At 46.9% G+C, this 14,770-nt stretch overlaps 1 protein-coding gene across 1 annotated transcript in view; it reads right to left on the bottom strand.

Annotated features, from left to right (window-relative positions):
* Window positions 1-1,713: 1,713 nt before the first annotated feature.
* Window positions 1,714-14,770, bottom strand: part of TBX21 (T-box transcription factor 21) — a 47,733-nt gene continuing 34,676 nt past the window's right edge. Inside the window, exons 2-6 of the mRNA XM_033170854.1 lie at window positions 9,325-9,479; window positions 4,539-4,660; window positions 4,249-4,407; window positions 2,805-2,866; window positions 1,714-2,399 (exon numbers count right to left, since the gene is read on the bottom strand). Of these exons, the coding sequence (XP_033026745.1) occupies window positions 1,733-2,399; window positions 2,805-2,866; window positions 4,249-4,407; window positions 4,539-4,660; window positions 9,325-9,479 (1,165 nt within the window). The 3' untranslated portion in view covers window positions 1,714-1,732. The remainder of the gene's footprint in view (window positions 2,400-2,804; window positions 2,867-4,248; window positions 4,408-4,538; window positions 4,661-9,324; window positions 9,480-14,770) is intronic.

The following is a 14,770-nucleotide window of genomic DNA, read 5'->3' as shown; positions in this document are numbered from 1 at the left end:
TTTTTTGATCCCCAGGAATCTTTCCACATGTTCTTGGACCTTGAAATCCCAAGAGATGGAGGAGGGTGTTTCAGCCTAAAGGCAGTGCTGGGAGATGCCCATCTGAGAATATGCTGGTTAGTTAGCAGGGCTTTTTTCCAGAACTCAGGTGGGCACCATTTCCATTATTACAAGAGAATGAGGGAGGTGTTCATGGTGAGTTCTGGCAGCTCTTTTTCAAGAAAAATAACACTGGTTTGCAGAAATGGGTGGTTTGCATTATCACATGTTTTCAAACCACTGGCTAGGCTGGGATGAGGAACTCCAGAACTGGCATTAACCTCTGGCTTGTTTACATGTTCTAGGACAAAACTGAGAATGGGAAGACAGTCAGCACCCTCTTGTCAAACCCAGGGAGCTTAAAACAGGGTATTTATCTCAGATGTGTGAAATTCAGAGTTTACTTGAGAAATGGCGACCCACGAAGGGCCCAAGAGCATTTGTAAGGGAGCATGGCTGTGACATCCCACGATTTCTGGCTGAAGTGAACGCAGGCTGCTGCCTCAGGGGTAGCAGTTCTCTTGCCCCAAACTACATATCATCACCTATAATAATAATTGCACATGACTCCAGAGCGAGAATATGGGAATGCCTACTTAAATGCACATTCACATACTCATTACATTGAATACAATGTGGTGTGGTCAGACATAATTAGAACTCAAATGTGCATTCTGGCCTGTGTTGAATTGCATCTGACTCAAGCTCGAGGTTCCCAGTCCCTCTCTGGAGTGGGCCAAAAGATGCTGGTTTTGAAAATGAAGTCTCAGAACTGCAATGAGTTTCAAGGGCAGAATTTTTCTCAAGCGAATTTTCCCGATTGCTAGCTGCTCCCCACCCAGGAATCCCAAATAGGCATGCTGTTGGGTTTAGGGCTGGGCAAACCAGAGTATGAACGTAATCATCTCAATCTAGATCTCATTTCATGCGATGTCAATGCATGAATAGGTGTACAGGAGGAGATATGCCCTCAAAATGTACACTGGAACACCTACCCCATTTTAATCAATGCACTGCAGCGCGACGATCTCATACAGACACGCATCTGGCGTTTTTTTCCCCCCCAGTGGTTCCCAAATGAGCAAGTGAGGAGTACAATGAAGCCTGCTTCTGTACGCAGATCTCCTTGGCTGGATCAGGGTTGACTTTAACCCGACACGCACCTTGTGGCTTTAAAAGCCCCCCCCCCCCAAAGTTGGATTTTATTTCTGAATTTCTCCCTGTGCTTTGAATCTCTTAAGAAATTTTGCTTTCCGTTCTCCCCAGTGACACATCCCCAAAACTAAACGTGGGTGGGAGCGGAGACAGGAAGCTGCCCTGGCGAGCGCAGGCTGAGCTGCTGCACAAATGAGTGAAAGCTCTTTGTGTCTCAACGTAAGCCCAAGATCTGAACTCGCCGCCACCATGTGGACATCTGTCCGCAAAGGGGAGCGCATGTTTTAACACCAGCAGGCGAGCACCTGGAAGTGGCTGAAGAGGGGCGGAGGGGGGAGGTACAACTACATACAGCTTCATTTATGCCATCGTCATTATTTCCGGCAGTGCCCATAAAGGTGCGAAACTTTTCCCCAAACCAACAAGGGGGACTGTCCATTTTCCAGGTTACCCCTGATATGAATGGAGGAGAGAGCTGGATGGTGAGAAGGCTCCCACCCCATGTTTCCCTTACAGGTTTCTGTCCCGCCACCCCCCTTCAGTTGCCATAGAAGCCATAATAGCCCCCATCCCCTCCTTCTTTGTCATAGAGCTCCCCGTTGCGGATGGGCGGGGAGCTCTCGGCGCTGGAGACGTAGGGGGACACGCGGCGGCGCTTGCACTCGGCTTCGTACAGCCCGGAGTCCGAGGAATCGGCTGACTTCACAGAGCCGGGCTCGGCCCAGCCTTCGCTGTCCTTCCCTTTCTCGTCGGCGGAGGGCACCGCCTGCAAGTCCCTCATGGGCCGGAACCAGCTCAAGGCCCCTGGGGTGGGCTTGGGGTGGTGATACTGAGGTGGGGAGCTCCAGGTGGCAGGGGGCCCGAAGGGATGCTCCTGGTAATAGGGCAAGGAGGGGTGCGGAGCCGCCTGTAGGGCAAAGGGCTTCATCCCGTACGGCATGAATTTGTTCCCTCTGAAGTCGCCCTCGTAGGTGCCGTATTCCAGAGGGGCAGAAGGGGGCTGCTGGGAAGCGAAATACCAGTGGTGGGTCTCCTTGGGCGGCAGAGGCAAAGGGGCCCGCTCCCGGTTGTAGAAGCGGCTCTGAGGGAGCGTGTACTGATCGTGCAAGAAGGGCTGGAAGCGGCTGCTCGTGAGGAGCTGCTGGCAGCTGGCAGCACCGGGCGGAGATGGAGTTGTGCGGTCTCCCTCGCTCGTGGTGTACATCCTGGAGGACGGGAAATGGACAGGGCGAAACGGGAAGTTAATGTCTTAAACGGCACGGCACACCGCCTTCAAAACCACTTCAAACCACAGCTTCTGCTTCTTGGCTTTGCTTGTCTTCATTTGCAGGCCACGGTTTGTCGTTACGGAATCGCGCCAAACCATAGTTAAAGCTTCCTTTAGAGCCATGGTTTGGTGTGCTATCTGAACTGATCTATTGTATGAAATTCTTCCCCTCCCCCCAAGGTGCTAGAAGTAAAAAACCTAGAACGTAAGCATTTTTGCAGGATTCTGATGCAGAGTTTTCAATTGAAATTGGGACGTTGTCACAGTAGTCTCCCCCCTGGGGCCACTGTGTACTACAAAGGGCAAGCCAAATTGACATTGGGCAAGTAGAAGAGAGACTTACGAATCAAAGTTGTCCCGGAAGCCTTTAGCAAAAGGATTGTGGTCTATCTTCAGCTGGGTGATCTAAGCGAAAACAAAGAAGAAAGCTATTGTTCTGAAGTTCAGTACCAGAAAAACAGATGTACCTCATTGCACCCCATATACTTCCATATTCCTTCATAGCCTTTTATCTGCTTCCATTCCTCTACCTCCTTTATTCCTGCCACCAAATCCCATCATGATGGGATTCGGGTACCAATGTAGTGAATGAAAGCACATTTCTTCACATTTTGTAGCTGCTGCACAGAAATCCACTGTGTCGGGTGTGGGAGTGTGTAACGCATTTATAATCCCGCCTGTGCCTTCCATGTTCCCCAACCCATTTTGCTCACAAGCACAACTTTCTGCCATTGAAGATCTCTAAACAAGAGAGCGTCTGTAAACCAAGGAATCACTTTTGGATGTCATGCTAAATTAACCATGGTTTACAGTTGGCTTGTTTCCAACAAACCATGGTCAACATTAAGCATACCTTGCCAGCTTGGATTATTATTGTTATTTATGGTTATTCCCTATTAAATTTCTATCTCACTGTCCATCTCAAAGAAGCCCAGGATGGCAAATGTCAAAATGTTAAAACATAAAATAAAACATTCATTTATTTTGACTGCATCAGACCAACACAGCTACCTACCTGAACTTAAAACATGCTGTTTTAGATAACACTACAAAGCTGTGGTTAAGTAAAAGAGAAAGGCAGATTTGGGTGTGGTTGGTGGGCAGCACACAAGCGTGAGGCTTGCTGTGGCTTGTTATCATCACACTAAACTATGGTTTGAACTCTCCCACTTCTTGTTTATGAAGTTACAAGCACCATAGCTTTTAGTATCTTTATAAAGCTATGTTAAACATTTGGTGCCAGTCAACAGCATCACTGCCTACGGAGGTGGTAGAATCTGTCTTCTGTGAGCTTTTACGGACTATCAGATTATGTGTAATAAGCACACAAGTTGTTACTCTGTTGTTGAGGAGGACATCACCCCTCAATTAAGAAAAAATGTCTTTTTGCCAGGAACGTTTTGCCACAGGCAGCAAGTTATTTTCATCCTAGTTAGCAAGCCTACCATGATAAGTTTATATGGCTACACAAATATCATAGGTATCTATTAGCTAGTGCATTATATAAACTTGTGGCAAGCAACACAGCTCTTCTTCCTCCTCTACACTCTCACACTCTCGCTTACGCTCAGAAGCACTCGAGTTTCAAATACTTTCGACATGTTCTCAGGTTACACCAATGCTGAAAAATGAAAAACCTGCACTTGCAGATTCCAAGTGAATGCATAGCTCAGTTCACAACATTCTGCACAGACCAGTATGACCCTCTTTCCCAGACCCGACCCGACCCCTTCTATCCCATCTGTCATCCAAACGTTGAGCAGTTGCAACCGAGATTGCAAACTCACGTCAGCATTCTGGTACGCTGTAACGGCAATGAACTGAGTCTCGGGGAAGGTGAAGGTCTGGCTACAGATGGAAGGGTGTACTTTGTCCACCTCGCCGTCCTTGGCCTCGGTGACATGTAGGCGGGGCTGGTACTTGTGCAAGGACTGTAGCACGATCATCTGCCGGACAAACAGGACAAGGCACAAGATCCATGAATAACGTTTTGCCAGTATAGTCCATGACATTAACTCTCATGGTTTGTTTGTTTGTTTGTTTGTGGGAGAAAACTGATTTGGGAAGCCACCATTACCTGTGTGACATTATTGGATGCTCCTTTGTTATTGGTGAGCTTCAGCTTCCCAAAGGAGATCTCCTGCCGCATCCAGTGGGCTCCGGTGTTGGGAGAATCCGGGTGCATGTACGTCCGATTCCCTGCCGGAAAGACGTGGTTTCTAGTAAGCATCACTCAGCCTTATTGCCTAGGCCCAGAGTGCCCTAGTATTGGTCTACACAACAAACATTTAAACCGCTTCAAAATCACTCTAGCTGGATTGTCCTACAAAGAACCCTAAGGAATTGCTGGACAGTGGGACTGCGGAGAGCTCTTCCTTAGATCCAACAATAATGCCAAGGGTTTCTTGTTGGAAGTCGTGATAAATAAGCAGTGTTGAAAATTGTTTTAGAGCTTGTAGTGTAGCACAGAGAAGCCAGGCCTGGTGTTAAGCACACTGGGGTGCACACACCTGGCTGAACTGACACCTTGCCCACCTAGGGTAATAGGATGGGTGCCAGCTGGCGGCTCAGCTCCTGTCCAGTTATGGTACTGCAGGTGGGTAAGTCTATGATCGTGAAAGAGAGGCTGGCAGCTGTAGCAAGATAGGAGTGGGCATGTAGCAACAGCAGTAACTGAGGACAGTCATTGCTGCAGGTTTCATTTACCCCCCCCCCCCGGCATTATGGAGCCAGGCCCAATAGGAAGCAAATTGATGACCTTGTCCAACATAAGATCACAACTGCGACTATCATTTCAGATTCCCGTTGCAGGTGGAAGAGGCAAGAATCACAGCAACCTTTAAATGCCTGCTGTTGGACAAATGGAAGATTAAACATAAGTCGCTGCGTAGAATTTAGAGGAGGGTCAGTGGGTGAATCCCTCAAAATATAGAGCAAAATGCATGCATTGATCCCAGCAAACCAAGATGGTGTAAGGAATGTACAACATAAAAAGAAAAAAAAATTGTGTGTACTTTGAAAGGGTTTAATGATTCACATGGACTGATCTGTAAAATAAATTTACTGAAAGTGAATTATAATATTTCATTTGGTTATTTGTTCACTCTGTGTGTTTGTGTGTGTTTCTTCTTAAACTTACACATCCTGCCCCTTATGTGCAGATAACTTCAAGGACTGTTAACATTATAAAACATTCAAACAATAAATGCTCAAGAAACTGAATTAAAAATGGCAGAGTTAATACATTGCAGCAGGTTAAAACCCATGTTCAGCTAATATTTAAAAAGCCCAGGGGAAACAAAAGAAGGCCTTTGCTTGGCACGCAAATGACATGGGTGTACAACGTCAGGCAAGTTTCCCTGGAGAGAGCATGTAGTTACATTCTTGAGCTTTAAAAAGAAAGGTGCCAGCATTCAACAGAGTCATGTACTCTGCCCTGGATGCTCACCAGTTAATACTAAATGCATGGGGTGCAGACTAGTGGTTTAGGTAGTAGCAAAGGAAATGCACAACGTTATCAAAACGTTGGTTCTGTGCAGAGCACCGTGCTGTAACAATGAAGCGATGCAGTTTCTTCTCTGGACCACCAGATGGGGCTGCAGCTCCTGAGAATGGGGAGGTGGGGGGCGCTGCAGAGCAAACAGGGCAAAGGCAGCAACTACTCAACTTCAAAAAAAAATGTGCTGTGATTTCATTTCCAAAATTATTTTAGATTTAAATAAACTTCTTTTTTTAAGTTAAAACTGTTGTGATGCCTTTGTTCAAAAGTTCTCTGCGAATGTTCTAAACTGCCCTGGGTATGCAAGACTTGAGGACTATAAAAGTTCAAATAAATTTATATAAAAGGGAATCCACATTAGGGGAAAATAAAAGTCTCCCCACCCACCCACCGCCCAGCAAATTCATGCTTAGGAGAAAAGGGGTGGGGAGAAACTTCAGAACTTTCCCTTGCCAAATTCATTTAGGGTCTAATCGAAAACTGCCACCAAGAACGAAGGGCTGAATTTGGGCTCCCGCCGAGAAAGATCTTAAAATAACCCAGCTAGATTAGAGCAATTTCCCATATTCAAAATTCTTCAAATTTTCTCATGGTTAGAACTTTCATATACGACTTTTTGGAGGAGAGTCATTACGTTGAATTCGGCGCAAGATTCACACGTGAAGTAGAAGTAAATGCAAGAAAGCCCACAAGAATTTGCAGAGTGCTTTTCCTGCAAAACCTAGATGGATGTTGCTTCTCTGTCTGGCTCATTTCCGCACAGCCTAGCACAGGGGTCTGCAACCTTTAAGACCAAAAGAGCCACTTGGACCCGTTTCCAAAGGGGAAAAAAAAACTGGGAGCCGCAAAACCATTGCGACATTTAAAACAAATATAACACTGCATTTTATTTTTAAAAATCCGATTTAAATTTAAAAAATCCGATTTAAATTTAAAAAAAATCCATTAAAAAAAATCATTCATTTTTATCCACCCTGGGGACCACTACCAGGTCACAGCCTGATCCAAGGTGGGTTGCAACAGCTTACAAATATTTGATTTGTTGTTGTTGTTGTTGTTTTTTTTTTAAAAAAAGAGTCCTCAACTGCACACTTGTATTAAATGTTTGTCCCATGTCTTATTGAAGACTGCTGGCTTTTACAATAATCTTAGTGTCTTTTACCCTTAATATTCCAGACCAGAGGCTATGCTCACCTCTTCCAACCTCCTCTCTTGCTAAATAAAGCACAGAATTGCACCAGAGAAGCCTGTGATGTTTGTGCTGACTTGCATACAGGTGGCTGTAGTAGTTCGTAGTGTTCAAACCTTTCTAGGGGAGTTCCCTGCCCCCTTAATGACAATGGCAATAGATTTTGCACATGAACACAGATCCAAGTTAGGACTCCTCTCTTCCACGCCAACAGGTGCTTTGTCAAGGCTCCCCTAACACACACTCAGGACAGAGGAAAAACTGCAAAACGTCCTGGCCTTGCTCCGGGGCGGAGAGAGACGTCTGAGGCTGCGAGCGGAACCAGGAGTGAAGGAGGCAGCGGCAGGGAAACAGGCGCCGCTTCCTCAACCATTTTTAAAAAGAGGGCTTCCCCCCTCGCCCGCCACCCGCCGCCCCTGGCCCAGCCCGCAGCTGCCTACCTCGTCGTCGCTTCGACGCAGCAGCCAGCAGCCTTCCGAGAGGAACCGCGGCCAGCCCTCCCCCGCGGTCCCACGACCCAGCCGAGGAGTCCTGGCCTCCAGTGCCCATGCGGGGACGCGTCTGAAGGCCCCCTTCCTGCCCCCATCCCGTCCCGACTCCCAGCTGTCTCTGGATGCCGCGGGGTCCCACATACCCGCCGATCCTGGAGCTCCCCTGTCCGCCCCAAGGCCGCCTCCCATGCTAGGAAGACTCCCGGAGCTGGGCAGGGTTGGTCCCGCCAGGCAGGCTCGGGGGGCGGCCTCTCCCATGGGCACCTGCTTCGGAGGCGGAGGCGGGGTCTTCAAAGTTCCCCCTCCCGCTCGCCCAGCTCCATCTCTTCCCGAAGGAGTGTGCGCGCCTCAGGCGCACTCCCCGCCAGAGCCCTCGGCTGAGCTGCGCCACCTCTACTGCGTCCCCACCGCCTCCGAGCCCCGCTGCCCCGCTGTTCAAGGCCAGGTGATCCTGGGTACGCCCCTGAGCAGCGCCCTCAGCCTCCGGAGGGCGGGCCGCCGGCCAGCTGGAGGGCGGTCGCTGCCAGCTGGAGAAGTGGGCGGGCGTATCCGTGCCGGAGCCGCGGCAGCCGTGTAAAAGAGCCGCATGCGGCTCCGGAGCCGCAGGTTGCTGACCCCCGGCCTAGCAGGATAAGGCCCTGAAGAATTTAACCGTTGTTGTTGTTGGGGGCAACATTTAGCTGGTATTTGTGTCATCATAGAATCAGAGAATTGTAGAGTTGAAAGAGACCGTGACAGGTAATCTATTCCATTCTCCTGCAATGCAGGAATCTTTTGCCCAACATGGGGCTCGAACCCACGACTCTGAGATGAAGAGTCTCATGCTCTGCCAACTGAGCTACCGAGGCAGATTATTCTTGTATTTCTATTATTTAGGCTGGATTGTTAGTGAAGCGTTCCGCCTTAGTGTGTATTTGTTAATATGAGCTCTTCAACTGCCAATCTAATTTTTTAATGACTATGTAAATGCTGTTATGTTTTGCAACGGTTGGTTTTCTTGAAATGGCACTATGTTTTAGAGCCAGTGTGACATAATGGTTAGAGCACTGTACCAGGACCTGGGAGAGCACTGAGCCATGAAGCTCACTGGGTGACCTTGGGCCAGTCACTGCCTCTCAGCCTAACCTACCTCACAGGGTTGTTGTAAGGCTGAAATGGGGGGCGGGGAGAACCATATACACCACCTTGAGATCCTTGGAATATAAATGTGGTGTATAAGTGTAACAAACAAATGAATAAAAATATTTTTTATTATGCAAACTTTCCTGATGTGAGCTGCTTTTTGAGAATGGTTTGCCATGGGAAAACATAAAGAAACTAGCCATGATGAAGGAATGAAGGGGGAACAAAGGAAATGTGTTCTGTAGCAATGTTCTTCCTCAGATGACCTTGGACTACAATTCCCATCGCCCCTCTCCCCTGACTGACCTGGCTGGGCATGATGGGAACTGTAGTCCAACAACATAGGAAGACCTAAGTTGAAAGAACACTTGTCAATAGGAAGTGGTCACAAAAACTGCAGAAAAAGATTTCAAGCACTGGGGAATTCAAAAGTTTGCCGCTGTTCTGTGACATTTTGGTTAGGCCTATAATAAAGCCATGGCCCAACTGTGGATTTTGTAGATTCCCTACCCATGGGCTAATATGTCTAACACTGTACTGGAAGGTAATTCCTCGTTCATACCTGGCATGTTTCCTTCTGCTTTGCCGCACTGCACCCATTTCCCGCCTTGGTATCGCCAGTGGTGTTGATCCACTAACACAATGTCCACAAAGATGCTGTAATGGGCGACAGGGTCCAGTCCAGAGATGTTGAAGCTCAGAAATGGGAACATCCTCCTAAACGGTGTTGCGGAAGGAAGGGGAGAGAAAAAAACACAACCATTTGTAAAACAGAAATAAAATAGCCCCACGTTGCTGGGTTGGTTGTTTTGAGGTTAAGGCACAATAAAGTTTTCAAAATGAATGTACTAACACCAGTTGTTAAGAGCCGCTGCCCTGAATTCAAACTGCAGTCCCTACGAAATTATTCAAACTGGAATAACCACATAAACACTGCCTCAGAGCAAAAAAAAAGTCTGTGAAACCCCAGCCTTCTGCCTCCAGACTGTGACCAGCCAGAAGCTCAAAGAGCATGATGGAGATAATAAACCAAAGATTGTAATCTTCAGCATCTCAGTCATATTGTACTTCTGAACATCAAACTTTCATCTTTAGCTAGTTGGGTGAACGGGCGCTGCTAGAGCTATCTCTCCTGCATTCGCCTGAAAACCCTGTCCTAAAAAGCTTACACCATCACGTCTAACTTTGAGACAATGAACTCCAACCCATTAATTTACATGAAGTGGAAAGAAAAAGCTACAAGTGTTCGGCTCGATTCCATGAGCTCAGATATTCGGAACAAGAAGACTGGGCTTGCCCACACCTCCATGTGTCTCACGCCTAAAATCAAAGAATCGTACAGTTGGAAGGGACCCCAAGGGTCCTCTAGTCCAACCCCCTGCAGAGATTTCTGCTTCACCCACACTTTCTAGGCACAGGTACGAACAGTTTTCCCTGTGCCTCACTCGTTTCCCAGGGAAAACCAGCTCTTTAGTGCTAAATCGGAGCAAACGTCAATCCAGAGAAAACTTCAATTGTTTGTTTGCTCCAATTGAGCACTAAAGAGCAGGTTTTGTTTGGGGGGGGGGAAACATGGAAGCAGTGGGACAAGAGGAATTGTGGGAAAACCCTTACACCACTTAGGCTGCAATCCCATACCTACTTAACAAGAAGCCATCGGCATTCATCTCAGTGAGACTTACTCCTGAGTAGACATGCATGGGATTGCACTGTTATAACCTCTCCCATGATTTATCTAGGCTTGATAGTCTATGCAGGAGAAGGCAGAGGGCCTTACCTTCCAAACACAGAAAGGAAGAACTCCTTGGGAGGAAGAACGGTGGATGTGGAGGAGGTAACTAAGGTTTACATTCACTTTAGGTTCAAAGCATAGTTCCCCTCCCCAAAAGAATCCAGGAAGCTGCAGTTTGCTAAGAGTGCTGGGAACTGTTGCCCTGTAAACTATCGTTCTCAGGATCCTCTAAGGCGAAACCAGGACTGTTAAAATGTACAAATGTGGTTTAAATGTGTGGTGCGGACATAACCTACGTTGCCTTGTTTGGATTCCATTGTTCCACCGGATAATTTGAGGGTGGGTGTGGGACATCAAGATTATTTCTTTCCTCACAACAGCCCTGTGAGCAAGTGATCTCTGTGTGATAATTCAAGCAAATGGCAATACATTTTTTTATCAGCTGCTTCCTTGGAATCGTCTGGAGGAGGCCATAAAACCCCCCAGGAGCCTTTGTGGCTCAAAGCTTAAGCACAGAAGCGGAGCCTAAATGCTTATCCCACAGAGGACTGTTGTAGGAATGGGGGGGGGGGGCAGCCTGGGTTCCTATGCTGCATGGAAGAAGCCCTTTGACTCCTTATCTCTTCCCACAGGAGATAATCCAGTCTGTATTCCAGTTGGATTCATCAATTACTGCACCCAGCCCTAATAGTTCAGTGCTATGATCTACTTTCCAGCGGTCAATATATTTCCAGGACATTCCCCGCGCACACACACCCCCAGCAGAACAGCTCCATCCAAATGACACTCGCTCTCATCTTTTCGTTCTTCAAGCTAAGCGGCTGAAGTGACGGGGACAGATGCAAAAACAGCTCTGTTTCCTTCTTATCCCCCCCCCTCCTGACCTTTACCAAATTCTCTACCTTGCCACTTCCCTCTTGCCCCCGGCCCCCACCCAATCCCTCTACCTCACTCCCCCCCTCCCCTCCATGAGCTTCTCCTGCCACATTTCCGGTTCCGAAATAGACACAGCTTCTATTTTCAGAGAAAGCGAGAAGGGGACAGAAACAGAGAAAGACTTAGGACGGATGGCCAGAAAAGGGGGGGGGGACAGAGAGAGGGGGGGAGAGAGAAACACCAAGAACTCATGGGTGGCTGTGAGAAACTTATTCACATAGCATGTCTAAAACCCTTTGGATACATGAGGTGGAAAATTTGCATGACATTAGGGGTGGCCATATTTCAAAAAATGAAAACCGGGGCACCCCCGAAAGTTGCTGAGCTGCTTTTTTTCCTTTTAGGAAACCACCAAAAGCTCCGCCTTTGAAATCCAGGTAATGTTTGGGGAAATCCGGATATATGGCAGTCCTAAATGACATTCCACCCCACTCCCTGCCATGTAACATACAGAGATGCACACACAGTCCAAGCCACAAAGAGTTTGAAGGCAGCCCTGTATAGTTTTTAATGTTTGATGTCTCATTGTGTTTTTATATTCTGTTGGAAGTCGCCCAGAGTGGCTGGGGCGACCCAGTCAGATGGGCAGCATAATTAATTAATTAATTAATTAATTAAATAAGCAGGAAGAGCCCAAAACACAGCAATAGAAAGCACCTGGGCTTCCCCCAACTGGGAACTGTAGTTTGCTGAGGGTGCTGGGAACTGTAGCTCTGTGAGGGAGTAAACTACAGTTCCCACGATTCTTTTGAGGGGGAGCAATGTGCTTTAAGTGTGCTTTACATTTATGGCGTGTATCTAACTCCCGTCTAAACAGTCCGCCACTCCCTAGAAGTTTATTAGGCTGATAGTTCTAGACTCATGGGAGTCAATGGACATGACTAACGTAGGTCCATTGGTTTCAGTGGGTATACCCTTGAGTAGAACTTACTTATATACAACCCAGCTTTTCATTCCTAACACACTGACTGCAGACATTATGTAACAGCCCCACTGAACTGGAGCTTCATTGCAATGGTTTGTGCCAGTGAATTGGGTCAGGCTTATGCAAATCCCACCCTTTTGGGTGACTAAAATCTGCCCACGGGGGAAGGCGCCTCACTCTGTTCCAGCTTATTAAAAAAAATACCACGGCAGTGTACCATAAAATCATTAACGCATCATAAAGTTATAAAAGCGTAGAATACAGAACCAAGCCACCAACACTGTATCAAATTAATTATTTTAAAATGGGCAGTGAAACAAAAAAAAAAACATCTATGGGGGGGGGGAGAAAATGGGAAGTCAAACTTGGCCACAGCCTTCCCAAACTGTGGTGCATTTCTGTTTAAATGACACTCACCCTTTATAAATTTTCACCCACACCTATACATTAGCATATGCTAATATGATGCAAATCTTGGCCACTATTTAGTTATTAAATTTAATAAAATGCATGCGCCGCTTGATTGCGAGAAAACCTCCAAGCCGTTTACAAAAATATAAAACATTGAAATTGTCAGTTAAAAAAAAGAAACCAATTGAAAAAGCTGGTATTTACAAATATTCAAAAGATTATTGACATCAACAGCAGCTAAAAGGAAATAAAACACATGTAACTTCTACATGTCCGGCTGGGCTTCCTGAAACAAAAATGTTTTTAGCAGAATTTGCCAGATATCAGCATGTGCTTTCCCTCTTATTTGGCGGTTCAAATATTTCCCCCCTCCCCCGCCCCAATCTAACACTATCCATAAGTAAGGTTGGGATGGAAGGAGAATGTACAATGTATTTTGCTGCTGATAAATTGGGGGGTGGGGTGGGGGAGAGGAACTGGAGTAATGAAATATAAATGATGAGGATTTTCCCTCCTGCTACAGCAAGTTTTTTTTTAAAGTTTAGATATATACAGTATACTAAAAATATGAAGTTTCATATATGACTAAAACATAAATTATTAGGAAAGATTAGTCATAGATTTGCAGTCATCGTGCTTAGGCACAAGAGGCAGGTTTGGAATGTCCATGAATCATCTCTTAATGCCAAACCAAAACACCTTCCAGTCGCCTCTGTAAGCCCCCAAACCAGTCCGAAAAATGGCAGACCATTTCTGGTATGTGTATATTTAATGCGGATCACTGAGTATGAGCTAAGGAAAAAATGAACAGCCTGGTTAATAGCCCCTCCACATCCACCCCCCCCCCCAATTCACCCACACTCAAATACAAATAGATTTTGCCATTTTAATAAGGTGGTGGGTGGCATTTTCCGCTCTACCTTGCGGTCAACACTACTGCGTAGGACCATGCTAGGTGGGCTCCATCAAGAGAGGTGGGGGCAGTCTTGACTTGCCCCACATTCAGTACAGCACCCACAATCTTCCCCAAAATTAAAATGAGTAGCAGTTTCGCCGCGGTGCAAATTTCCTGATCCTGCTCAATGCTTTAGCACTGAATGCTCTCAGGAGAAATTCCCTGGAAGAGGTGCTGCAACGTGGTATTATCTAGCACCAATATAACTCACACTTGAGTGTAAGTGGACAGAGTAGCTTGCCCTGGTTCCTATGCAAACAAGCAGTGGCTCTTTTAGGCGATTTTAGATTGGAGGGCAGGGGAGGAGATGCAGGGCTTAGGTATGACCTGAGATCTGTGAAAACCAGGTGCCCCAGCATAGCTGAGTGGACATTTCCAGCACTAAGAAAAGCCACAACCCACAGGATCTTGTGGCACCTTAAAGACAAACCCCAATTTCTCTGAACATGTGGGGAAATAGTATCTTTGATATAGCAATGTCTGAGCATCTCACCACACACAAGAAGGCAATTAAAGGCACAACAAATAGAGATACCTTCCAAGAAAGGTGGGCCCCTTTCTTTAGCTATAAAAGGCAAAGGTACCGATGACTGTTAGGTCCAGTCGTGGGCGACTCTGGGGTTGTGGCGCTCATCTCGCTTTACTGGCCGAGGGAGCTGGCGTACAGCTTCCAGGTCATGTGGCCAGCATGACTAAGCTGCTTCTGGCAAACCAGAGCAGCGCACGGATATGCCATTTACCTTCCCGCCAGAGTGGTACCTATTTATCTACTTGCACTTTGACGTGCTTTCGAACTGCTAGGTGGGCAGGAGCTGGGACCGAGCAACAGCTCACCCCATCACGGGGATTCGAACCACCAACCTTCTGATCCCTTATCCCTTCTGATCGGCAATCCCTAGGCTCAGTGGTTTAGACCACAGCACCACCACCCCCATCCCTTCTTTAACTATGCTAATGAAATAGCTAATGGTCTTTAGCTACGCTAATGACCAAAATCAAGACTTTCTTATATCAGCTGCCCAATATTCTCAGTGGAGGGGTTCCATTAA

The sequence above is a fragment of the Lacerta agilis genome, chromosome 14 (assembly GCF_009819535.1).
Source record: "Lacerta agilis isolate rLacAgi1 chromosome 14, rLacAgi1.pri, whole genome shotgun sequence".
In the NCBI taxonomy this organism is placed as follows: Eukaryota; Metazoa; Chordata; class Lepidosauria; order Squamata; family Lacertidae; genus Lacerta; species Lacerta agilis.
This window is presented reverse-complemented; position numbering and strand designations above follow the sequence as displayed.